The following is a 27,104-nucleotide window of genomic DNA, read 5'->3' as shown; positions in this document are numbered from 1 at the left end:
GTGAAAGCTTAGATTATTGATTTGAGATCTTTCTTTTTTGTAATACACGTATTTTGAGGCTGTAAATTTCTCTAAGAACTGCCTAGCTGTGTACAACAAATTTTGATATGTTGCATTTTTATTTTCATTCTGTTTAAAATATTTTCTAATTTCCCTTGAGACTTTCTCTTTGACCACTGAATTATATAAAAGTGCATTGTGTAACATGTTTTTGTTGTCTTTCTTTACTAATTCCAGTTTAATTGCATTATTATGGTCTGAGAATATAATTGGTACGATTTAAATTATTTGAAATGTGTTTAGTTTTGTTAAGGAGGGAACGCATTGTCTATCTTTGTGAATATTCCGTGTGCATTTTAAAAAGATGTGTTTTCTATACTTGTTGGAGAGAGTGTTCTGTTGATGTCAGATCCAATTGATTGATGGTTTTGTTCAAATTTTCTTTTTTTTTAATTAATTTTTATTGGAGTATAGTTGCTTCACAATGTTGCGTTAGTTTCTACTGTACAGCAAAGTGAATCAGCTATACATATACATACATCCCCTCATTTTTGCATTTCCTTCCCATTTAGGTCACCACAGAGCACTGAGTAGAATTCCCTGAGCTATACAGTAGGTTCTCATTAGTTATCTATTTTATACATAGTACCAATAGTGTATATATATCAATCCCAATCTCCCAATTCATTCCACTCCTCTTTCCCCTCTTGGTGTCCATACGTTTGTTCTCTATGTCTGTGTCTCTATTCCTGTTTTGCAAATAAGATCATCTATACCATTTTTCGAGATTCCACATATGTGCATTAATATACGATATTTGTTTTTCTCTTCAAATTTTCTATACCCTTGCTGATTTTCTCTCTACTTGTTCTTTTAATTACTGAGAGAGAAGTTTAGAACCCCCCAATTATACTTGTGGCTGTTTCTGTTTCTCCTTTCAATTTTGTCAGTTTTTCCTTCTAAGTATTTTGAAGTCTTATGGTTAAATCCACATTCATTTAGGACTGTTCTATCTTCTTACTGAATTTATTCTTTTCTCATTATGTAACATTTCTCTTTATCTGGGATAATTTTCTTTGCTCTGAAATCTACTTTGCCTGATATTGATAAAGCCTCTCTAGTTTTCTCTTAATTAAAATTATCATGATCTGTAATTTTCCATCCTTTTACCTTTAACCTACCTATATCATTATATTTGAAGTGACTTTCCTCAACACAGCAAATAGTTTTTATCAATTCTAACAACTTCTGTCTTTTAACTGCTGAATTTAGACAATCTATATTTAATGTAATTATTGACATTATTGAATTTAGGTCTTTCATTTTATTATTTGTTTTCTCTTTCCCCTGTGTCTTTTTTTGTTCCTCTGTTCCCCTTTCCTTGTTTCAGTTATTTGAATTTTTTAAGATTCTATTTTAATTTAACTTTTGTGACTTTGACATCTCTTCATGTAATTTTTAAGTGTTGGCTCTAGTAATTACAATATATACATTTTAAGCAATCCCTTTTGGAATTCAAGTGAAATTCAAAATCCTTGCCACCATATAAGTTCCTTGTCCTCTCCTTTATGTTATAATTTTCTTATGTATTGCATCTACATACTTTAAATACCCCACCAGCCAATATGATAATTTTAATGTGAATTTTCAAATATATACTAAAGAACTGAAAAGGAAAAGGATAGTCTGTTATATGTATGCTGATCATGGCTGTTTCTGTTGATCTTCCTTCATTTCTGATGTTCCAGCATTTCTTCTGATAACATTTTCTTTCAATCTGAACATTTTCCTTTAATTCTTTTAGGGAGATTTGGTGCTTGTGAATCCCCTTACTTTTTCTTCATCTGAGAATATGTTTATTTCACCTTTGTACCTGGAGGATATTTTTACTGGGTATAGAATTCTAGTTTAACATCCTTTTCTTGCAGCACTTTAAAAATCTTGTCCCCCCGCCCCTCATCTTCTGGTTTGCAGTGGTTCCTGATGAGAAATCTACAGTCATTCAAATTATTGTTCCCCTGTCTAATGTGTCACTTTTACCTGGCTGCTTTCAACACTTTTCCTCTGTCCTTAGGTTTCAACATTTCAATTTTGTTGTGTCTGGCCATGGGTTTCTTTAGGTTTATCCTCTTTAGTTCTCTGAGCTTCTTAAATCCATAGGATTGTATCTTTGCCCAGCTTAGGAAGCTTTCAGTCATTATTTCTTTAAATATTTTTTTTCTCTTTAGGGGCTCTATACTCTTTCCCCTTCCGAGACTCTGGTGACACAAGTATTACACATTTGGCATTGTCTGACATGTCACTGAAATTCTCACTTAGAAAATCTTTTCTTCTTCTTCAGATTGGGTCATCTGTTGATCCATCTTCAGATTTACTGACTCTTTCTCTCTCATTTCCAATCTGCTATTGAGTCCACTCAGTGAATTTTTTCTTCCAATTATTACATATTTAGGTTCTAAAATCATTATCATTTATTGGAGCATTTTCATAATAACTTCTTTAAAATCTTTGTCAGATAGTTCAGATATCTACCAACTCAGAGTTGGTGTATTTTAATTGTTCTCTTCCTTGCTCATTGCAGTTTTTGTGGTTCTTCATATGTCAAGTTTGTTTGGATTGCATTCTGGACATTTTGAATCTTATGAGACTCTGAGTCTTGTTTCTTATCTATGAAAAATGTTGACTTTTTAATTTTATCAGGTAGGTTCATACTGTAAATTTCAACCTGCCTTTTCTGAGCTGTGGTTTTCAAAGCCTTTGCTGTCCTATTTGGCTAAGCTTCACATTATGCAGTCTGTGACCTGGGCAGGGGTCTATCTAGTAAGTCCTCAGAGACTTTGGTGTACTGATTAGGACAGGGGACTCCAAGAGTTCATAAATAACCTTATAGGATTGTTTTCTGAATCCCTCTTTTTATAATCTTCCAGGTACTTTTTGGTTCCCTGGGAGTGCCTTTTCTGTCCTCCAGCCAGAATGCACTGCTGTGCACGTAGCCCTGTCCTGCACCCCTGCTCATGCAAGGGCTCGTGTATATTTTATGTGGTCTTCCCTTCAGACTGCAGTATCCTGTTGGTACAGCCAACCCAAGGCTTCTTTTTGATTCTTTTCTAAACCCTAGCTCAGTGCTGGCCAAATGGGGCTGTTTGTACCTACAAAGCCAGATCTAGGACTAGCAGGCATGGAGCTGAGCACTTGCCTCCACACACCCCCAGGGGAGGCATTCCACCTGGGGCCCGTGACGCCAGTGCCCAGACCTGAGCCATTAGGAGGCAGGGAGCAAAGGCCACCCCTCGTGGGACGAGTGCTCACACCGTTTTCCCGCACAGCCTTTGACTGGGGGCTGGAGCAGGGATGGCTGGCCTTCTTATAGGATCAGGATTCCCTAGAGATGGGGAAGGACAGCATATTCAAGCAGGAATTAGAGCCGTGTCGTCTACCGAGCACACATGTTACATTATGTTCTGCATCAAGCAGGGCTGCAAAGCTGTCAGTATCATCACCAGCGACAAAAACCTGAGATTCAGAAAATTAAATCCGTTCCCCGCATCCCACAGCCCAGAAGAGACAGAGCCAGGATCTGAACTTGGAACTGACCCACAAACATAAACCCTTGCGCTTATCAAATGCAAGACGGGCATGAAGAGGGAGAATCAAGAACTTATCCTAAGATTTGTGATGAAAATAATCAAGTTTGCTCTTTAACTTTTTTTAAAAGAAAAGCTTACTAGCTCTCCATTGGATGAGACAGGTTATGGAGGCCGTGAGGCTATTAGAACAAAGAAAAAAAGAAACAGAGAGGGAGGCCGTTTGGAGGACTCTTGGGCAGCCCCCACAGAGCAACTGACACGCCAGGTCCCCATTTTTCTTGTGCGCTGCTCATTGTGTGACTGACTTTCCATAATTCCATTGCTACGTCTACATAATTTCATACAATGCTGGCTGCCTTTCTTTTTTATTGGACTTTTTCAGAAATAACTAGAATCCTAAATGGTTTCCTGATGTACAGTCTCAGAGATATGAACTTAGGTCAGTCTCTTAAGGGAAGGTGAGCGGCATGCCACTGCTGGGAGGTGCCCACCCCGCAGGCTGGAGCTCCAGGGTCAGGGCTTGGCCCCTTGTGGGAAAGGAGGCTTTCTTACAGATATTCCTCAAGGCTCTGTGACTTCCACCAGTGACCCAAGCAGAAAGAAGGTTTGTTCTCCTGTCGCGTTCTCACATTTGCAAATGTGGAACCCAGGTCAAATTTTTGAAGACATTGCTAATTGAAAATATGATTGAAGGCAGCTCTTCACCTGTCGGGAGCCTGGCCTTCCTGTTTAAAGAAGCCCGCACTTACCACTCTGCTTATCAACACCTGATAGTTTCTTGTTCGGTCGTCTGCTAATTGTCTGTCTCTACCACTTAGCCCTGCATACTTGTGCGCGTGTACACACACACACACACACACACACACACACACACACACCCCTAGCAACAGTGCTACACCCGTAGCAGAAAATAAATATTTGTCACACATGACCCCAGCTTATTCATGTTAGGCAGTGAGAAGAGTCCTCACCCCCAGGCCACCCTGACCACTGTTGAGAAGCTCTTGTCAGAGCCCGAGACCTTCTTAGTCCCCGCAGAGTACCAGGGGTACCACCATCCTTGCATCCTGGATCCCCAGGCCATAGCTCTTAGCAAGGCCCCGGCAGCCTGCACTGTGCCTTAGGAGATCTTTGACTGGATACAAAGGCCCACAGCAGGGCACCAGCTGGCCGGAGCCCCTCAGGCTGACTCTCCATCCCCCTCTGCATCTATGTGCCAGCTCATCAAAGATGTCGTCATGGCTCCAAACCCTGCCTGGGAGAAGGGGTCAAGTCCCACCACTGGCAGAAATGCTGCCAGTGGCACGGATGGGTCTACTGAAAGTAATGCACAACCTAAAAGTTGAGAATTATGTTTTATCAAGCGGACGACACTGAGGACTTAAGCCCAGGAGGCAGGCTCTCAGATAGCTCTAAGGGACTGCTCCGAAGAGGTAAGGGAGGAGCCACATGGAAGTTTTTGCAGCAAAGACCAGATAGTCAGAACATCAAAAGATTGCTGTTAATTAAGGAAAACCAGACATCTCAAGTTAAGGAATTTAGTGCTTTTCTATGTGTGGGAAGATGCAGGAGTCTGGGCTCACCAAAATCATTCCTTTGGTATGCATCTCAGCTATCTGGGGCCAGTATCCTGTGTTCTCTCAGCCTGAGTCTTCTCAGGGTGCACCATCAGGGGTGCTGCAGTGTCTGATGGTTTGATGGTGGGTGTCCTGTTTCCATCCTGAGTTCCCTCAGGGCTCACCATCCAGGCAGCTATAATGTGATGGCTGGGTGGCTGCAACATCCTCTGTTTACTGATACAGCGGGCAACACTTTCATTGACATATGCATAGTGAGTGCTGTGCAGCTGTGAGAGGGGAGGAGACCCACATACTCTGCTGGAGGCCTCTCTGGGATGTACTGTTAAGAGGAAAAGCAGGGGTCAGAATAGCCCGTGTAGTGCCCTGCCTTTCATTTGGAGGAGGGGGAGGGAATGTGTATAGAACCTAAATATGCACATACGTTCATCTTCACATGTATGTGTGTATATGCACACACACACAGACACATATATGCTTATGGTTTTTTAATTTCTATTGAAATATAGTTGATTTACAAGGTTGTGTTAATTTCAGGTCTACAGCAAACTGATTCAGTTGTGTGTGTATGTGTATATGTATATATACATATATATATATGTATATTCTTTTTCAGATTCTTTTCCATTATAGGTTATTAAAAGATATTGAGTATAATTCCCTGTACTATACAGTAGCTCCTTGTTGTTTATTGATTTTATATACAGTGGTGTGTATGTGCTAATTCTAAACTCCTGATTTATCCCTCCCCCACGTCCCCCTTTGGTAACCATAAGTTTGTTTTCTGTGTCTGTGGGTCTGTTTCAGTTTTGTAAATAAGTTCATTTGTATCATTTTTTTAGATACCACACATAAGTGATATCACATATTTGTCTTTCTCTGTCTGACATACTTCACTTAGGATGATGATCTCTAGGTCCATTCGTGTATGTTTATATTTTGGATGGGAGGGTATACCAGAAACTGATAACTATGTCACTATAGATAATCACCATGGACTGGGTGACTATACAATTTATCATCCAAATTGGTACATTTTGGGGAGGGAGAGTGGCCACCAGCCATTCGCCACCCATAAAGCAGGACTCTCCTGAGCTAAACAGGAGGTGTGGTCACCCCACCTTGGAGAGGGGGACAGGGAAATGTTCTGGGGGGCCTGCACCCAAGCTGCCTCTCTGTGTGGCTGGGTGACTGCCCTTGGTCAAGACCCCATCAGCTGCCCAGACCAGCTTCCTGATCCATGACATGGGCTCTTGCTGGAGTGGCCTCTAAGGCTGTGGCTGCCACTTAAGCCAGGACACCCCCAAATGTGCACTGTGCCTTTTCATTCCTGCCACTGACTTCCATGCCATCTGGACCTCACTCCGCCACTCTTGCTTCTTGGTCCCACCAGGAGGGGCACCAGCCTCTGCCCAGGTTACCACTATCTTCCTTGGGGTATTTTCACTGGGTGGGTGGAGTGTCCCTATACTCCTGATTCCCCCTCCCCAGGTACACACTGAAGAGGGAACACGTGGGTTGTGGCCTAGAGCATGTGAGGAAGCACTCAGACACACCCAGATGTGATGATGAAGCAGTTACTTTGCATGTTAGTCTTCGTAACAGTCAACAGCAATCACTAAGTATTTTAGGGATTTTAAGTGTCTTTTCCCAGAGGCAAGATCCGATTTACAATCCTGTGTCTAGCATTTTCTCAGTAAACTCACAGGAAGATGATGTAAAGCCTTAGGGTGAGAAGTGGACATGAATATTCAGGACTGGTTTTGCTGGGGCTGATTTCTACCAATGGGCTTGGTCACAGTAACTCACACGTGCAGGTCACTGTTCCAAAGTCTCATCCCAGACATGAGCCCATTTGTCCCTCAGAGGAGCCTGAGGAGTTGTCTAGCCAGTGTTCCCAGCCTGCATTTAATAAATGGGAATAGTCTCTGAGGCTCCGGAAGCACAAGGGCATGGCCGTGGTTTTGAAGGGAGAGCACAGAACCAGGACCCACCCCCAGTTCAAACTTGCTGCCTGCACCCTGGGAGCAAGGAGCTGGAGTAATTAGGGAAGGACATTGGGATTCTCCAGCTGTGCCCAGGGTGGAGCTGGGACCCTCTCTGCCACCTCCTGGGCCGCTGAGCAGAGTCACAGTTGACTTTTGGCTCTCGTGTTCAACACCAAAACAGGAGTGAAAAGGTCACTCTTCTCCAGGTTCGTCTCCATAACCCACTCCCAGTTGGGCCCATATCCCCATCACTGCTGCCTGTGTCCAGGCCACATATGAGGCCTCCAGATATATGTGGTGCAGCTGTATGCCCCAGCCCTAGCACTGATCTGGGATGGATGGACCGACAAATAGGCGGGCGGGTGAATGGGTGGATATATGGATGGATGGACAAAAGGTGAGTGGACAGATTGATGAACAGAAGGATGGATGCATGCATTCATGGGTGGATGAATATATGCATGGATGGATGGATGGACAAATGGGTGGGTGGATGGGTAGATAGGTGAATTGATGGACAAATGGATGATTGGATATATGGGTGGATGGATGGATGGATGGATGGATGAATGGATAGACAATTGGATAATTGGATGGATGGATGGACAGGTGAACAGATGGATGATGGGTGGATGAGTGGATGGGGGGATAAAGAGATAGCTGGATGGATAGATGTTATCTGGAGGCCTCTGCAGTGCCTTTCACAGTGCCAGCTTGTAGCAAGTACTCAATAAATACTTGCTGATTTTTCAGTTTGAAGTACAATGCCGCTGCTTTGAATTTTATGAGATGAAAGCCATGCCAGTACAATGGTACCTAATCGTCAGCCTTTGCACCGTGGTTGCTGTGGGGCCCCCTCTGTATAGCCGGTCAGGTATTTTTCTCTCAAGTACACAGGCTGTAAGTCTGTGTTCTGTCCTCTCCATGCTGCTTCTTGTCTCATTCAGCCACCCACCTGCCTGTGAGCACTTGCTGTGTGACAGGGGTGAGTGAGCACCTTCTCAGAGTCCTTGACCTCACACACCCACTGAGCTGTGGCTGGACAGGATAACCACCTGGGATGTTTGGAAATGCACATCTGAGAGCACTGTATTAGACTCGGCGTGTGTGTGCGTGTGCGTGTGTGTGCGTGTGTGCGTGTGTGTTTAACATACTCCTCTTCCACTTCCCTTCCCTCCCTGAAAAGTTCAGTCCTAAATCCATAAGGTTCATCAAAGCAAGGTGGACATCTACAGTGGGCAGGGTGGGGGGTGGCAGGACGTAGAGGACCAAGGCCAGGATGTCAGAGCCAGACAGAGTGAAGGGGACAGCTCAGGCAAAGGGCCACAGCATTGGTGAGGGATTGTTTACATACAAGGGTCAAGTAAGGAAATAGCGTAAGATTGCTGGAAACCAGTTTTCTCACTGTTGAAGAAAGGAGTTACAAGTAGAATGAACTCTGGGGTGTTAGATTGGAATTACGAGTATTGGGGGACTCAAAGTTTCAGATACATAGATAGATAGATGATAGATAGATAGATGATAGATAGATTAGATAGATAGATAGATAGATAATAGGTAGGTAGACAGATAGATAACGGATGGATGGATTAGATAGATAGATAATAGATGGATGGATAATAGATGGATGGACAGATAGATAACAGATGAAAGTGTCTGTATACACGTGTGGGTATACACACATGCACATATATGTCCCCCAGCTCTATTTACTGAGTCTAGGAACAATGACATTAGCAATAATCATATTTTGGCTTCTAAACAGCATTATCCACTATTAAAACAAAAAAAAAAAAACAAAACAGGAGAAATGGCTGAATTCAGGACTGAGGCAGAAGATATACAAGATGAATCTTGTTGACTGAAAAAAAAAAATGCACAACCTAAAATTTGAGAGTTATGTTTTATTTGATGGACAAAACTGAGGACTTAAGCCTGGGACACAGACTCAGATAGCTCTGAAGGACTGCTCCAAAGAGGCAAAGTGGGGAACCAAGGATATATAGGCATTTTTATAACAAAGACCAGGTGGTCAGAACATTAAAAGATTATCTAAATTAAAGAAAACCAGACATCCCAAGTTAAGGAATTTAGTACTTTTCGGTGGGGGGGCGGGATTCCTGCTTCCATCCTGAGCTCCCTCAGGCTCACCATCAGGGCAGCTGTAGCGGCTGATGGCTGCAACATCCTTTGTTTACTGATATGGCAGGTGGCATTTCTAGTTCACTACCTGGACCATCTTCTTGTGCCAGAAAGTAAGGATGTGCCCAAAAAATGACAGGGGCTGTCACACAGACACAGATTCTGCTTGAACAAGCCCCACTGACCAGGGCAGGTATCTGAGCATCAGAATAATCACACTGATGGATTATAACCCATTGACTCAAATAGAAGCCTGGAATCCAGAATGATATCAATAAATGTATCAAAGTTTGGTGAGGAGTGGAATATGTCTGTAGATTCCAAGTCCCTCCCCATAAAATGCTTATTAATTACAGAAGGGATGTGAGCAGCTCTGCAGGGGGTACCCTGGCCAATGGCTCTGAGAGAGATCCAGTCAACACCAGGCCACCCAACTGGACGCCACGAGAAGGATGCAGTGTAACCCAATCTGCTCTGATTGTGAGGAAACACAAACCCAGACCATGGACAGTCTACATAATATCAGACCTGTGGTCTTCAAAACAGCCCAGGTCCTGAACAGCAAGTACCCTGAGGAATGTTCCAGACTGAGAGCAGCTAAAGAGACACCACAGCTGAATGCAGTCTGCCATCCAGAACTGGCCTGTTACTCAAAAGGCATCACTGGAGCAGCTGGCACACAGCATGGTGACCAGGGTCGTTCACGGTGATCAGATGCATCACCGGTGCATTAGTGATTAGACAAATTCCCGCTTCTGATGGTTACGTAGGAGAACATATCCACAAGAACATAACCCAGTTCACAGGAAACACACATGAAGCTCTACCAGGGTGATGGGATTTCAGGCTGGCAATTTACTTTCAGATGGTTCATAAGAAGAAAAAATGTTTATACTCTGCAATTTTTTTGTGAGCTTTTGGGTGCTGCCAATATTTTTTAAGTATTAAAATGAGGTGTGTTTTTTTTAATTAATATTATTTTTATTTAGGTTTTTTTAAGCTCTTTATTGGAATACAGTTGCTTTACATTCTTGTACCAGTTTTTGAGGTACACCAAAGTGAATCAGCTGTATTTATACACATATCCCCATATCCCCTCCCTCCCGCAACTCCCCCCCACCCTCCGCGTCCCAGCCCTCTAAGGCATCACCCATCATGGAGTTGATCTCCCTTTGTTATACAGCAACTTCCCACTAGCTATCTATTTTACAGTTGGTAGTATATATATGTCTATGCTACTTTCTCACTTGGTCCCATCTTCCCCTTCGCCCCCCGCCCCCCTAACCCCGTGTCCTCCAGTCCATTCTCTGCATCTGCATATATTGAGTCACAAAAAAAGAACAAGAGAAAAACTAAAGAGGAAATAACAACAAAACTCCCCAGGTGATTATGAGGCATCCCTGAGGATTCAGAGCCTTTGTTCTAGAAGCCATTCAAGCAGTTGGCTGCAGGCTGTGTACGTAGAGCTCTTTCCCAGGCCACCCCACCCCGGAATTCTCAAGTAGGGCCACACTTGCTAACTCTGGCCCCCTCTCCTAACCTGCTTCTCTCCTCAGAGACCACCTTCAGTTAATTTTGGGCAACCCTCCCCCCCCATTTGAGTGCCCAAGAGGCCCCATCAAGCTGAGGCCACTGGCTCTCCCCTCTCCATGCTTCTTCCCTTTGCAGCAGCCTGGTTGTTGAGAGACATCAAGGCTACAGCCCTCTGCCTATGTCCTCGAGTCCCGAGTGATGCAGTTTTTGGAGCCCACTCTTTCCCCGAGCCTTGGACAAGAGCCAGGGGACGGGCTGGGAAGGGTCCGAGTGGCCTGGGTTGGGCATTCTGTCACTCTTTCCACTGCTACTTAAGGCAGCCTTCTCAGCACCCTCTTCAGTCGGGATATCCCCTAGAAAGGCTCGCAGACCTTGGTAGCAGTGGGCCCCCCAGCCCATCAGACGTGTCCAGGTATACCTGCCCCGCTGTGGGTAGCGCTTCAGCGCAAACTGCTGCATGTGGACGTGAGCTCGATGGGGAGCCTCCATCCCCTTTGCCCCCACTGCATCCTTGTTAAACCCCCAGAGAATCAGCCCCCATGTCATCACAGGCTCTGGGCAGGCTGTCTCTGCCACCAGGGAGACTGCTTCTTAAAGGGCACTGGCGACCCACACTGCCAGGTTCTCTCTCTCGGCTTCTCTCCTGAGACCACCCAACCCCGGGTGGGGGTGGAGAGCTGGGTCTGATGTGCTTGCCAGCGTCAGATGGCATGGAGGGAGGTAGCCTCAGATGACCGCCACATCCAGGGTCCATGCAGGGAGGGGCCGCAGGGAGGTGTTCTGTCCTCCACCCCCTGTCCCGACTCGGTCCAGTGACAGGCTTGCTTCGCTGTGTCCCCCAGCGTGGACAACGCCGAGGACCCCGTGTACGAGAGTCTGGAGGAGTTCCACGTTTTCGTCCTCGCCCACATATTAAGGAGGCCCATTGTCGTTGTAGCAGATACGATGCTGAGGGACTCAGGTGGGGAAGGTAAGTTTACACATAATGAAACAGATGTATTTTGCTCGTCACCCAGAAAGCATAACATCCCAAGTAAGGAAAAGACAGTCGAACATAAGGACTAAGCCTCCAGAAGGACAGAGCCTTACTCTGCCTGGACAAAGATATTATTTCTCATTTCTCCTCGACTCCACATATTTCTTTTTCCTCCCCATGTGGGAGGGATTACTCTTTTCTATCCTTTTTTTTTTTTTTTTTTGCCACATCACGCAGCTTGTGGGATCTTAGTTCCCCCACCAGGGATTGAATCTGGGCCCCTTGGCAGTGAAAACACAGAATCCTAACTGCTGAACTGCCAGGAAGTTCCCAGAAGGGGTTACTCTTGGCCATCCATCCACTCTATGTATCGACGACAGGAGAAATCTGGCTGAATAGGGGCGGGGATGAACCTTGAGAGGCCCCCAGCCCCACCTGGTGCCCATACCCTCCAGAAGTGCCAGCTGCATCCCAGGGCCACTTGGCCACTCCAGTCCCCTCCTGCCTCTCTGCATGTGTTAAAGAAGAAACAAGAAAGGCACAAAGTGCAAAGTCACCCGCAAGGCTGTGATGGGACCAGGGCTGGGGGAGAAGGAGAAAGGGATGGAGGGCCAGTACCCACTGCACGGCCCGTCACATGCACCCTCTCCCTCGGCCAGGCCACTGTTTCCCAGGATAGACACTGTAAAGCCTCCTGCTTTACAGTTGCGAAGCCTGAAGCCCAGAGAAGCCACACAATGTGCCCCCACCCTTGGCTGAGGCCTTGTAGGAAGCAGGGTCAGCCCAGGCAGGGAGGGCTCCAGGCATGTCCTCCCTCCAGCCTTTCTGCTGGAGCGCACAGGGCACCATGCTCTCTGAAGAGGAGAGATGGAGGAAGGGCCAGGATGAGGGGTAGACCAGGAAGGTCACCCCAGAGCAAGTGCCCTGCCTCTCATGGGTGTGGTTTCCACAGAGGGCAGGGAGCTGAGGGTACACTTGTCACCCCCAGCGACATAGGCTGCTGGGGTCTGCGGCTCCCTGGGTGAAGAGCCAGGCCTCCCATCAGGATACTCATCAGACCGCACTGGGCTGGGTCCACACTTCCTTCCCTTGCACCTGTCCTGAAGGGTGCAGCCCTTTCAAAGGCAGACCCACCCTGCCTCTCAGCAGAGAGAGGGGGCAGAACCATGGTCACCAGTGTAGACAAAGCGAAGGTGGAGAGGAATCCTCAGCTCATCAAAGACATCCCTGAGGCTGACTGTCCTTTCTTTCCACTCAGAGAAGAGCAGTGAGTCACTGACTCAAGGCCAAGAGGCAAGGTTCTTCGTAATTAAAAAGCAGATGCTGTGTCAGGCAGGTATTTCCAGTATTTACTGTATCTCAGTGAGGATTGGGCCTTTTCCCTCTTTTGGTAAGGAAATGAGCAAGACTGTGTCCCAGTTGCTAAAGGAGCTGATCCCCATCTCTCATTTCCCACCTGACTCATGAGTGGGCCTGCAATGCTCTCACTGAGCTTCTCAAAACCTGGAACAAATAAGCTCTCGAGCAGCACAGATGTTGATCTGTATGCAGGTGCTTCCGTGAACACAGGAGAGGAATAAGCACATCCAGGAAAACACAGGTTTCTAGGTGGCCGTCAGCACACATCCTGGCTGACCATCTGGGGCAGGCATTTTGATCACCTGGGCAGGACTCAGGGCAGCAGGCAAGTCCACAGGTCCCAGCAGAATCCCCTCAGCCCTGGTCCTCTTGTTCCCAGGATGCAGATTGACAAGGCACAGGGACAAACAAGACAGGAGGACTCTGCCCAGGGAGGTAGGTGGGGGAGGGTGCCCTGGTCAGGCACAGGGCTTGGGGTCTAACAGGCCTGGCCCCTGCAAGCCGGGGCTTCCTCATCCATCACCAGTGAGCAAGACCCAGCTCCCAGGGAGCTCCTGCCAGGCAGAAGGAGGCTCCTCTGCTGCAGAGTAGGTGATGGATGACAACACCCAGGGCTGCAGCCTGAGTCCGCCCTCCCTTCCTTCTGCCCTGTCACCTCCCCCAGGATGGTGAGGGATGCTGTCTGCACCCGCTCCAACTCCACACGCCCTCACCCTTGTTTGTGTCTGCAGCATTCGCTCCAATCCCCTTCGGAGGGATTTACCTGCCCTTGGAGGTGCCTCCCAACAGATGCCACTGCTCACCTCTGGTTCTTGCCTACGACCAAGCGCACTTCTCTGCCCTTGTGTCCATGGAGCAGAGAGACCAGCAGAGAGAACAAGGTATGCCTGCCACCACCTGACAGTGCAAGGTGGGGAAGGGGTGGGCCAGGAGGGGCAGGAGGCAGAATATGGGGCCCGCCCTGGGGAGCACACTCAGCGGTGATGGGTTTTGTCTAAAACTATCATATGCATGCAAAAATTATGATTGAAAATGATGCAATTTGCAGCAACATGCATGGAATGGACTTAGATTATTATTATCATAGATTATTATACTAAGAAACTGAGATTATTAAACTAAGTGAAGTCAGACAGAGAAAGACAAATATCATATGACATCACCCATAAGTGGAATCTAAAAAGATGATACAAACGAACTTATTTATAAAACAGAAACAGACTCACAGTCATAGAAAACAAACTTATGGTCACCAAAGGGGAAAGGTGGGGGAGGGCCAAATTAGGCATTTTTGATTAACATATACACACTATTATATATAAAATAAACAACAAGGACCTACTGTATAGTACTATAGTACTCAATATTTTCTAGTAACCTATAAGGGAAAAGAATCTGAAAAAGAATATATACACATATATGTATAACTGAATCACTTTGCTTGTACACCTGAAACTAACACAACATTGTAAATCAACTATACTTCAATTTAAAAAAAAAAAGAAAAGAAAAGAATGCCAGACAACTTTTAATTTAAAATGTGAAGCAAATTAATCATTCCACCACCCTTAAAATAGGCTTTACTGTGGTTCCCTTTCACAGGTATGCATATTTTTATGGATGTAGTTAAGGTCAGATGTAATTTTTAAAAGCCCATCTAGTGCAGAGTCAGCAAACTACAGATATAATGTGACATTTCATTTCCAATCTATTTGACAACAAACCGTACTTTTTCTTACAGGATTGATTTATAATAAACAGCACCCATCTGCTATTAAGTGGAAATTGGTATTAACAGGCTATGAATATTATTAAATATTCCATTTAAATGGATTTTGTAATATAATTTTACTAATATAATGACCTAAAAAAAGTGATTTTTACCAGAAGATCACTTCTTTATCATAGTCTAATCAAATTGGCCCATCTGTGAACTTGTCTGAATACAGTAACAGAGAAACCACGTACCAATCCACCTGTTACTGGACATTGTAAGAATCAGAGGACCTCACAGTAGCAAGAAGGCTTTAGAAACTAGAAAGTGCCTAAAAAATGCAAATTCTCTGCATTCTCTTTGCAATCAGCCTCCTTCCTCTTCAGCCACTTACTAGGTTTGCAGTTTGCCACTGAAAGACACACTTGGGGTGGGCGTGGAAAGCCAGCTTGCCTCCCAATGTGGTTCCTTTGCTGCTTCTGCTGTAACCTCGGGTGTGGGCCACACCACAAAGACCCCTCATTGTTGGAGAAGAGGAGGAGTCTCTGGGGGCATCCAGACTTTTAGCTCAGACCCTGCACCCCAGGGCCTGGGGACCAAACAAGGGGTGTCATCTTTGACATTTTTGGTTCTTGACCCACAGACATCTCAAAGAGCCCCCATGTGGCCAGGAGCTGTGGGTAGAACTTCCAGGCTGTGAGCTCTGTCCTGGGCTTGCAGGGGGACACAAGTTCAGAGACCTGGGTCTTGCTGATCAAATGCCCAAGAGTCTGGTTGTCCACCGACATCTGCATTACCCCAAGGACCATCAGCTCTAGAACCCGAGGTTCAGTTCCAAAGGGATGCCAGCTGTGCTCAGCTACACAGAAAGAACTGGCCAAGGGTCTTTCACTAGGAACCTGGGGCCTGGAGAGATGAGGGAGCAGGAGGCACAGACACAGGCACCCCCAGGCCTCTCCAAGGTGTCTAAGACACAGAAAGAGCATGCGCAGGATCCTCCCAGCCACCATCTCCCCTACTCCTGAATCAGCCCAGCCCCCACCTCCATATGAAGTACCATCCCTCCCTCAGGCTGCCTCTGGCTCCCTGTGGACCTGCAGGCTTCTGATGGGTTGTGTTGGAGCAGGACATGGCCTTCATCAGTCTTGCAGAAGAGGAGGGAGACAAAGCCCCAGGCACCTGTCCTGCCCCCTGGACACAGCCTGGTTGTGCTCTCTGAGAAGTCCCCTTGACACCATGCCCCAGGGCTGCATCTGAAGCATGAGAGGACATGTGTCCAGAAGAAGTGGACAGCTTCCTGATAACCTAAGTCCACTCAGAGAATTGCCTCTGTGGATGTTTTTCTGGGGAAAGGGTCTGTAGGAAAGAAAGCATCCTGATCAGAGTCCAGTGGGCAGTCTGGAGAGTAAGGCCACGGGCAGCTCATAGAGCAGGAACTCACCACTTCCCTTGGGTTCATGAAGGGGAAAGGGCTGCCATTGCTTTGCACCTCAAGGTCTCAGGAAGCAAGTCCTCATAAAGCAAGTCTGATTTTTCCCACAGGCACAAGGATGCAAGGTTTTTGCCCAGCCAGGGACTCTATGTCAGGCCCACCAGAGGTTTTTCTCGGGCACTGGTGAGCCAGAGCCAAGGCCATAGTGGGGGAGGGAGCAGGAAGAGGGGGAGGATGACAAGAACCACCTTTCAGAGGCTTCTGTTCTTCATTGGCCAGATCCTGGATGTTTTGAAGTCAGATGGCCTGTCTTTCTCATCTTTGTGTCTCCAGCACCAAGACACCTGAGAGGCAATTAATAAATGTTGAATGAATGCATGAATGAACGAACAAGATTAGATGTTCACAGTCTACTAATTTCAGATAATTCAAAAAAAGGCAATGCGACACAGTAGTGGAAGGAAAAGTATACATTGTGGAGTAAGGCAGACCTACTTTTCAATCACAGCTCCAGCTTTGGTTTGGGCAAGTCACTTATGTACCAGAGCTTCACTTCCTCTTCTGTCAAATTGGAGCAAGGATCCTATAGCTGGTGTAAGACTTTTAAGAATGAATGTAGAGCTCCTGACACAGTGCCTGGTATTGACAGAGAGTTAGAAACAGAGATCAAGGGAACAGAACAAAGAATCCAGAAATAACCCCACACAAATATGCTCAGATGACTTTTGACAAAGAAGCAAAATAAATTCAATGGAGGATGGATAGTCTTTTCAAACAAATGGTGGTGAAGCAATTGGACATCCATAAGCAAAAAAAAGAACCTAAACCCAAGCCTCAGTTTATACAAAAATTAACTCAAAATTAACCATAAAATAGATGTAAAATGCACAACTGTGGACCTAGAGGTAGGCAAAGAGTTATTATATGTGTGTCCTTTTTGTTCTGTGTCCCTGGAGAGCCCTGACTAATAGAACCAGTAATCTGTTCTCCATCTCTAGAATTTTGTCATTTCAAGCATGCTGCATAACTGGAATGCAGAATGCAGTCTTTTGGGATTGGCACAATCCAAAAAAAAAAAAAATTAATAAGTTGGACCTCTGCTCTGCAAAGGGGAGAGAGAGAGGAAGAGAGACAGGAAGGAAGGAGGAATAGAGAGAGAGAAAGAGGAAAGAAGGAAAGACAAGTTATAGGCTGGGAGAAGATATTTGAAAACCACATATCAACAGAGGACTTGTATCTAAAATATACAAAGAACTCTCAAAACCCAATAGCCAAAAAAAAAAAAAAAACCCTCCAAACCATCCAAATAAAAAATGGGAAAAGACATGAACAGACGTTTTACCAAAGAGGAGGAACAGATGACAAATAAGCACATAAAAAGATGGTCAACGCTAGAACCACAATGAGATATCACTACACACCTATCAGAATGACTAAAATCTTAAAAACTGACACCACCAAATACAGGAGAGGACGTGAAGTAACCAGATTGCTCCTACATTGCTGGTGGGAATGTAAAAATGGTTCAGTCACTCTGGAAAATAGTTTGGTGGCTTCTTATAAAACTAAACATCACTTACCATATAACCCAGCAATTGTAATCCTGGGCATTATCCCAGAAAATTGAAAAGTTATGTTCAAACAAAAGCCTGTACACAAATATTTATGGCCACTTTATTTGTAATAGCCAAAAACTGGAAACAACCCAAATGTCTTTCCTGGATGCACAGTTCAACGTACTGTCTATACCACAGTACCCTATCAGCCATAAAAATGAATGACTATGACTCATGCACTTGGGTGGATCTCAGGGGAATTATACTGAAGGAAAAAAACCACTCCCTGAAGAGTACATTCTGTATGATTTTAGTTCTGTAGCATTCTTTTTTTTTTTTTTTAATATTTATTTATTTGGTTGTGCTGGGTCTCAGTTGCGGCAGGTAGGCTCCTTAGTTGTGGCTCACCAGCTCCATTGCAGCACACATGTGGGAGCTAGTTCCCTGACCAGGGATCAAACCTGGGCCCCCTGCATTGGGAGTGTGGAGTTGTATCCACTGTGCCACCAGGAAAGTCCCTCTTTAGCATTCTTGAAATGACACAATTATAGATATGGAAAACAGATTAGTGGTTCTGTTAGTCAGGGGTCTCCAGAGAAACAGAACCTATGGGATACACATAGATGATAGATAGATAGATGATAGATAGATAGATAGATGATAGATAGATAGATAGATAGATAGATAGATAGATAGATAGATGATAGAGAGATAGATAGATAGATAGATAGATAGATAGATAGATAGATAGATAAGGAGATTTATTATAGGAATTGGTTCACATAATTATGGAGGCCAAGAAGTTCTACCATCTGCTGACTACAAGCTAAAGAACCAGGAAAGCCAGTGGTGTAATTCAGTCTGAGTCCAAATGCCCAAGAACCAGGAGCACTGATGTCCAAGGGCAGGAGAATATCAATGTCCCAGCTCAAAGAGAGCAGATTCTTCCTTCCTTGGCTTTTTGTGATATCCATGGAATGGATGATGCTTGCCTGTGTTGGTAAGGGCAGTTTTCTGTACCCAGTCTACCAACTGAAATGCTAATATTTTCCAGGACCGCTTCCCAGACACACCCAGATACTATATTTACCTGCTTGCTGGACATCCATTAGCCCAGTCAAGTTGATACATAAAATTAACCATCAGAGGTGGTTCAAGATGGCGGAGTAGAAGGACGTGTGTTCACTCCCTCTTGCAAGAGCACCAGAATCACAACTAACTGCTGAACAGTCATCAACAGGAAGACACTGGAACTCACCAAAAAAGACACCCCTCATCCAGAGAAAAGGAGAAACTGCAATGAGATGGTAGGAGGGGCGCAATCATGATAAAATCAAATCCCATAACCACTGGGTGGGTGACTCACAAAATGGAGAACAGTTATACTACAGAAGTCGACCCACTGGACTGAGGGTTCTGAGCCACACGTCAGGCTTCCCAACCTGAGGGTCCGGCAACAGGAGGAGGAATCCCTAGAGAATCAGACTTTGAAGGCCAGCAGGATTTGATTGCAGGACTTCCACAGGACTGGGAGAAACAGAAACTCCACTCTTTGAGGGCACACAGAAAGTAGTGTGTGCAACAGGATCCAGGGGGAAGGAGAAGTGACTGCATAGGAGACGGAACCAGACCTACCTGCTGGTGTTGGAGGGTCACCTGCAGAGGTGGGGGGTGGCTGTGGCTCACCACAGAGATGGGGAAACTGGTGGCTGGAGTTCTGGGAAGCGCTCATTGGTGTGAGCCCTCCCAGAGTCTGCCATTAGCCCTGCCAAAGAGCCTGTAAGTTCCGATGCTGGGTACCTCACGCCAAACAACCAAGAGGGTGGGAACACAGCCCCACCCATCAACAGACAAGTAGATTAAAGTTTTACTGAACTCTGCCCACCAAAGCAACACCCAGCCCTACTCACCACCAGTCCCTCCCATCAAGAAGCATGCCAAGCCCCTTAGATAGGCTCATCCACCAGAGGGCAGACAACAGTAGCAAAAAGAAGTATACTTCCACAGCCTGTGGAACGAAAACCACAGCCACAGAAAGATAGAGAAAATGAAAAGGCAGAGGACTTTATGTCAGATGAAGGAAAAGATAAAACCCCAGAAAAACAACTAAATGAAGTGGAGATAGGCAACCTTCCAGAAAAAGAATTCGGAATAATGATAGTGAAGATGATCCAGGACTTTGAAAAAAGACTGGATGCAAAGATTGAAAAGATGCAAGAAGAGTGTAACAAAAACCTAGAAGAATTAAAGAACAAACAAAGAGAGTTAAGCAATACAATAACTGAAATGAAAAATACACTAGAAGGAACCAATAGCAGAATGACTGAGGCAGAAGAACAGATAAGTGACCTGGAAGACAGAATGGTGAAAATCACTGACAAGGAAAAGAAAAAAGAATGAAAAGAAATGAAGACAGCCTAAGAGACCTCTGGAACAGCATTAAACGCACCAACATTCACATTATAGGGGTCCCAGAAGGAGAAGAGAGAGAAAGGACCCGAGAAAATATTTGAAGAGGTTATAGTTGAAAACTTCCCTAACATGGGAAAGGAAATAGCCACCCAAGTCCAGGAAGCACAGAGAGTCCCAAGCAGGATAAATCCAAGGAAGAACACACTAAGACACATAATAGTCAAATTGCCAAAAATTAAAGACAAAGAAAAATTATTAAAAGCAACAAGGGAAAAATGACAAATAACATACAAGGGAACTCCCATAAGGTTACCAGCTGATTTCTCAGCAGAAATTCTGCAAGCCCAAAGGGAGTGGCACGATATATTTAAAGTGATGAAAGGGAAGAACCTACAACCAAGAATACTCTACCCAGCAAGGATCTCATTCAGATTTGACCAAGAAATCAAAAGCTTTACAGACAAGCAAAAGCTAAGAGAATTCAGCACCACCAAACCAGCCCTACAACAAATGCTAAAGGACCTTCTCTAAGTGGGAAACACAAGAGAAGAAAAGGACCTACAAAAACAAAACAAAACAAAACAAAACAAAACAAAAACCCAAAACAATTAAGAAAATTTAATAGGAAAATACATATCAATAATTACCTTGAATGTAAATGGACTAAATGCTTCAACCAAAAGACACAGACAGGCTGAATGGATACAAAAACAAGACCCATATATATGCTGTCTACAAGAGGCCCACTTCAGACCTAGGGATACATACAGACTGAAAGTGAGGGGATGGAAAAAGATATTCCATGCAAATGGAAATCAAAAGAAAGCTGGAGTGGCAATACTCTTATCAGATAAAATAGACTTTAAAATAAAAAATGTTGCAAGAAACAAGAAAGGATGCTACATAAAGATCAAGGGATCCATCCAAGAAGAGGATATAACAATTATAAATATATTTGCACCCTCTATAGGAGCACCTCAATACATAAGGCAAATGCTAACAACTATAAAAGAAGAAATCGACAGTAACACAATAATAGTGGGGAACTTTAACACCCCACTTACACCAATGGACAGATCATCCAGACAGGAAATTAATAAGTAAACACAAGCTTTAAATGACACAATAGACCATCTTGACTTAATTGATATTTATAGGAAATTCCATTAAAAACAGCAGATTACACTTCTCAAGTGCACACAGAACATCCTCCAGGATAGATCATATTTTGGGTCACAAATCAAGCCTCAGTAAAGTTAAGAAAACTGAAATCATATCAAGCATCTTTTCCAACCACAATGCTATGAGATTAGAAATCAGTTACAGGAAAAAAACTAAAAAACACAAATACGTGAAGGCTAAACAATATGCTGCTAAGTAACCAAGAGATCACTGAAGCAATCAAAGAGGAAATCAAAAAATACCTAGAGACAAATGACAACAAAAACACAATGATCCAAAACCTATGGGATGCAGCAAAAGCAGTTCTAAGAGGGAAGTTTGTAGCAATATAATTCTACCTCAAGAAACAAGAAAAATCCCAAATAAACAAGCTAACCTTACACCTAAAGAAACTAGACAAAGAAGAACAAACAAAACCCAGAGTTAGTAAAAGTAAAGAAATAATAAAGATCAGTGCAGAAATAAATGAAAAAGAAATAAAACAATAGCAAAGATCAATAAAACTAAAAGCTGGTTCTTTGAGAAGATAAAATTGATAAACCTTTAGCAAGACTCACCAAGAAAAAGAGGGAGAAGACTCAAATCAATAAAATTAGAAATGAAACAGGAGAAGTTACAATGGACACCGCAGAAATAAAAAGCATCATAAGAGACTACTACAAGCAACTATATGCCAATAAAACGGACAACCTGGAAGAAATAGACAAATTCTTAGAAAGGTATAACCTTCCAAGAGTGAATCAGGAAGAAGTAGAAGATATGAACAGAGCAATCACAAGTAATGAAATTGAAACTGTGATTAAAAATCTCCCAACAAACAAAAGTCCAGGACCAGGTGGCTTCACAGGCAAATTCTATCAAACATTTAGAGAAGAGCTAACACCCATCCTTCTCAAACTCTTCCAAAACATTGCAGAGGAAGGAACTCTCCCAAACTCATTTTATGAAGCCACCATCACTCTGATACCAAAACCAGACAAAGATACTACAAAAAAAAAAAAAAAATTACAGACCAATATCACTGATGAATTTAGATGCAAAAATCCTCAACAAAATACTAGTAAACAGAATCCACCAACACATTAAAAGGATCATACACCATGATCAAGTGGGGTTTATCCCTGGAATGCAAGGATTCTTCAATATACACAAATTAATCAATGTGATACACCATATTAACAAATTGAAGAATAAAAACCATATGATCATCTCAGTAGATGCAGAAAAAGCTTTTGACAAAATTCAACACCCATTTATGATAAAAACTCTCCAGAAGGTGGGCACAGAGGGAACCTACCTCAACATAATAAAGGCCATAGATGACAAACCCACAGCAAACATCATTCTCAATGGTGAAAACCTGAAAGCATACCCCCTCTAAGATCAGGAACAAGACAAGGATGTCCACTCTCGCCACTACTATTCAACATAGTTTTGGACGTCTTAGCCACAGCAATCAAGAGAAGAAAAAAGAAATAAAAGGAATCCAAGTTGGCAAAGAAGTAAAACTGTCACTGTTTGCAGATGACATGATACTGTACATAGAAAATCCTAAAGATGCCACCAGAAAACTACTTGAGCTAATCAATGAATTTGGTAAAAGTTGCAGGGTACAAAATTAACACAGAGAAATCTCTTGCATTCCTATACACTAACAATGAAAGATCAGAAAGAGAAATTAAGGAAACAATCCCATTCAGCAGTGCAACAAAAGAATAAGATACCTAGGAATAAACCTACCTAAGGAGGTAAAAGACCTGTACTCAGAAAACTATAAGACACTGATGAAAGAAATCAAAGATGACACAAACAGATGGAGAGATATACCATGTTCTTGGATTGGAAGAATCAACATTGTGAAAATGACTATACTACCCACAGCAATCTACAGATTCAATGCAATCCCTATCAAATTACCAATGGCATTTTTTACAGAACTAGAACAAAAATTCTTAAAATTTGTATGGAGATACAAAAGACCCCAAATAGCCAAAGCAATCTTGAGGGAAAAAAATGGAGCTGGAGGAATCAGACTCCCTGACTTGAGAGTATACCGCAAAGCTACAGTAATCAAGACAATATGGTACTGGCACAAAAACAGAAGTATAGATCAATGGAACAGGAGAGAATGCCCAGAGCTTACTATGGTCAACTAATCTATGACAAAGAAGGCAAGGATATACAAGTGGAGAAAAGACAGCCTCTTCAATAAGTGGTGCTGGGAAAACTGGACAGCTACATGTAAAAGAATGAAATTAGAACACTCCTTAACACCATACACAAAAATAAACTCAAAATGGATTAAAGACCTAAATGTAAGGGCAGACATTATAAAACTCCTAGAGGAAAACATAGGAAGAACACTCTGAAAGAACTCACAGCAAGATCTTTTTTGACCCACCCCCTAGAGTAATGGAAATAAAAGCAAAAATAAATAAGTGGGACCTAATGAAACTTAAAAACTTTTGCACAGCAAAGGAAACTATAAACAAGATGGAAAGACAGCCCTCAGAATGGGAGAAAAAATTTGCAAACGAATCAACAGAGGATTAATCTCCAAAATATATAAACAGTTCATGCAGCTTAATATCAAAACAACAAATAACCCAGTCAAAAAATGGGCAGAAGACCTAAATAGGCATTTCTCCAAAGAAGACATACAGATGTCCAAGAGGCACATGAAAAGCTGCTCAACATCACTAATTATTAGAGAAATGTAAATCAAAACTACAATGAAGTATCACCTCACACCAGTTAGAATGGGCATCATCAAAGATCTACAAACAATAAATGCTGGAGAGGGTGTGGAGAAAAGGGAACCCTCTTGTAGTGTTGGTGGGAATGTAAATTGATACAGCCACCACGGAGAACAGTATGGAGGTTCCTTGAAAAACTAAAAATAGAATTACCATATGACCCAGCAGTCCCACTACTGGGCATATACCCAGAGAACACCATAATTCAAAAAGACACATGCACTCCAATGTTCATTGCAGCACTATTTACAATAGCCAGGTCATGGTAGCAACCTAAATGTCCATCAACAGATGAATGGATAAAGAAGATGTAGTACATATATACAATGGAATATTACTCAGCCATAAAAAGGAATGAAATTGGGACATTTGTAGAGACATAGATGGACCTAGAGACTGTCATACAGAGTGAAGTGAGTGAGAAAGAGAAAAACAAATATCATATATTACCACATATATGTGGAATATAGAAAAATGGTACAGGTCAACTGGTTTTCAAGGCAGAAATAGAGACACAGATGTAGAGAAGAAACATATAGACACCAAGGCGGGGTGGGGGTGGGGTGGGATGAATTGGGAGATTGGGATTGCCATATATACATTACTAATGAGAAAAAAAATTGTACACTTTAAATATATTCAGTTTATTGTATGTCAATTATATCTCAACAAAAGTTCTTAAAATAAAATAAACCATCACAGTGGTGGATAGGGATTAATTAGGGACCGATAGGATTATTTAGAAGCATACTGTTTAAATTCCAAATAGTTGAGGACTCTCCAAATATCTTTCTTGGTTATGGGTTCACAGTCTTATTTAGTTATGGTCTGAGAACAAACTTTTTATGATTTCTATTCCTTTAAATCTGTGAAGGTTGGCTAAGATTCTGTCTTGGTGAATATTCCATGGGGTCTTGAAAAGAATACTGTTGTTGGGTTCCATAAATGTCCATTAACTCAAGGTATCTAATGACATAGTTCAGTCTTCTATATCTTTGCTGATTTTCTGTCTACTGGTTCTGTTGGCTCCTAACAGAAAAGTGGCAGAGTCTCCAACCATAATGAATGTGTCTTTCTTTCAGTTTTGTTAGTATTTGCTTCATGTACTCTAAAGCCCAGGCACACATGTAGGACTGTGATAGCTTCATGGAGAATTGATCCCTGTATCATTATGTAATGTTCCTCTATATCTTTGGTAACAGGACTTGCACTGGAGTCACTCCAGTTTTCTTTTTATTAGTATCTTTTAATCTATGTATGTTTTTATATGTAAAATGGATTTCTTGCAGTCAGTATATACTTGAGTTTAGCTTTTATATCCAATCTGACAATGTTATCTATTAATTGGTACATTTTGACTACTTACATTTAATGTTAGCTCTTTTCTATTTGTTCCATTGTTTTTTGTTCCATTTTTCTCTTTCATCTTCTTTTTTTAATTTTCTCATTTAATTTTTATTGGAGTATAGTGGATTTACAATATGTTTGTTTCAGGTGTACAGCAAAATGAATCAGTTATACATATACATATATCCACTCTTTTTTAGATTCTTTTCCCATATATAGGCCATTACAGAGTATAAGTACAGTTCCCTGTAGGTCCTTATTAGTTATCTATTTTATATATAGTAGTGTGTATCAATCCCAATCTCCCAATTTATCCCCCCAGCTTACCCCCTAGTAACCATAAATTTGTTTTCTACATTTGTAACTCTATTTCTGTTTTGAAGATAAGTTCATTTGTACCTTTTTTTGGATTTCACATATAAGTGATATATGATATTTGTCTTTGTCTGACTTACTTCACTCAGTATGACAATCTCTAGGTCAATCCATATTGCTGCAAATGGCATTATTTCATTCTTTTTTATGGCTGAGTAATAGTCCATTGTCTATATGTACCATATCTTCTTTATCCAGTCATCTGTCAATGGACATTTAGGTTGCTTCCATGTCTTTGCTATTGTAAATAGTGCTGCTTTGAACACTGAGATGCATGAATCATTTCGAATTATGGTTTTCTCCAGATATATGCCCAGGAGTAGGATTGCTGGATCATATGGTAGTTCTATTTTTAGTTTTTTAAGGATCTTTCACTGTCTTCATTGGTGTTAATTGAGCTTCTTAATGGTTCCATTTTATCTCCACTGTTGATTTATTATTATATCTCTAGTTTTAATTATTAGTGATTTCCCTAGGGTTTACAATGAACATCTTTAATTAATGAGACTGTTTTCAAATAACATTCTACTTCATGTGTTATATAAAGATCTAATGACAATGTATTCCCAACCCCTCCCTCCCATCCTCTGGGCTATTATTATCAAGCTCTTTACTTTTACATGTGCTGTAAACACACAATACACTGCTGCCCTCTTTGCCTTAGTCAGTTCTCTCTTAGAGTAATTAAAAGAAAGAAAACTGAATTTTATTTTCAAATTCATTTATTCTATTTCCATCACTTTTCATTTCTTTGTGTAAATCCAAGTTTCTACTGGGAATATGTTCTTCCTCTTAAAGAACTTCCTTTAACATTTCTTAGCGCAGGTATACAGAGGATGACTTTTGTCATTTTTGTCTGAGAAAGTTCTCCTTCATGCTGCAGAGATATTTTTGCTGGGTGTAGAATTCTGGATGAGCAGGGTTTTTTCATTTAGCACTGTAAAGATGTCACTCCATTGTCTTCTGTCTTACCTGTTTCATCATGAGAAGTCTGCTGTGATCCTTAGAATTGTTTCTCTGTATTTAATGTGTCTTTTTCCTCTGGCTGCCTTCAAGATTTTTTCTTTGTCTTCCATTTTTAGCAGTTTGAATATACTATGTATACAGATTTGTTGCTGTTGTTTTTCCTGCTTGGTTTCTTCTTAGCCTCTTGGATCATGGTAGAGTT

The 27,104-nt window shown here is 42.7% G+C and overlaps 1 protein-coding gene across 1 annotated transcript in view; it reads left to right on the top strand.

Moving 5' to 3' along the window:
- Nucleotides 1-27,104, top strand: part of LOC130846163 (OTU domain-containing protein 7A-like) — a 351,994-nt gene that overhangs the window by 316,941 nt on the left and 7,949 nt on the right. The window contains exons 10-11 of the mRNA XM_057724220.1: nt 11,670-11,797; nt 13,894-14,043. Coding sequence (XP_057580203.1) covers nt 11,670-11,797; nt 13,894-14,043 — 278 coding nt within the window. The remainder of the gene's footprint in view (nt 1-11,669; nt 11,798-13,893; nt 14,044-27,104) is intronic.

Source organism: Hippopotamus amphibius, chromosome 2 (assembly GCF_030028045.1).
Source record: "Hippopotamus amphibius kiboko isolate mHipAmp2 chromosome 2, mHipAmp2.hap2, whole genome shotgun sequence".
NCBI lineage: Eukaryota > Metazoa > Chordata > Mammalia > Artiodactyla > Hippopotamidae > Hippopotamus > Hippopotamus amphibius.
This window is presented reverse-complemented; position numbering and strand designations above follow the sequence as displayed.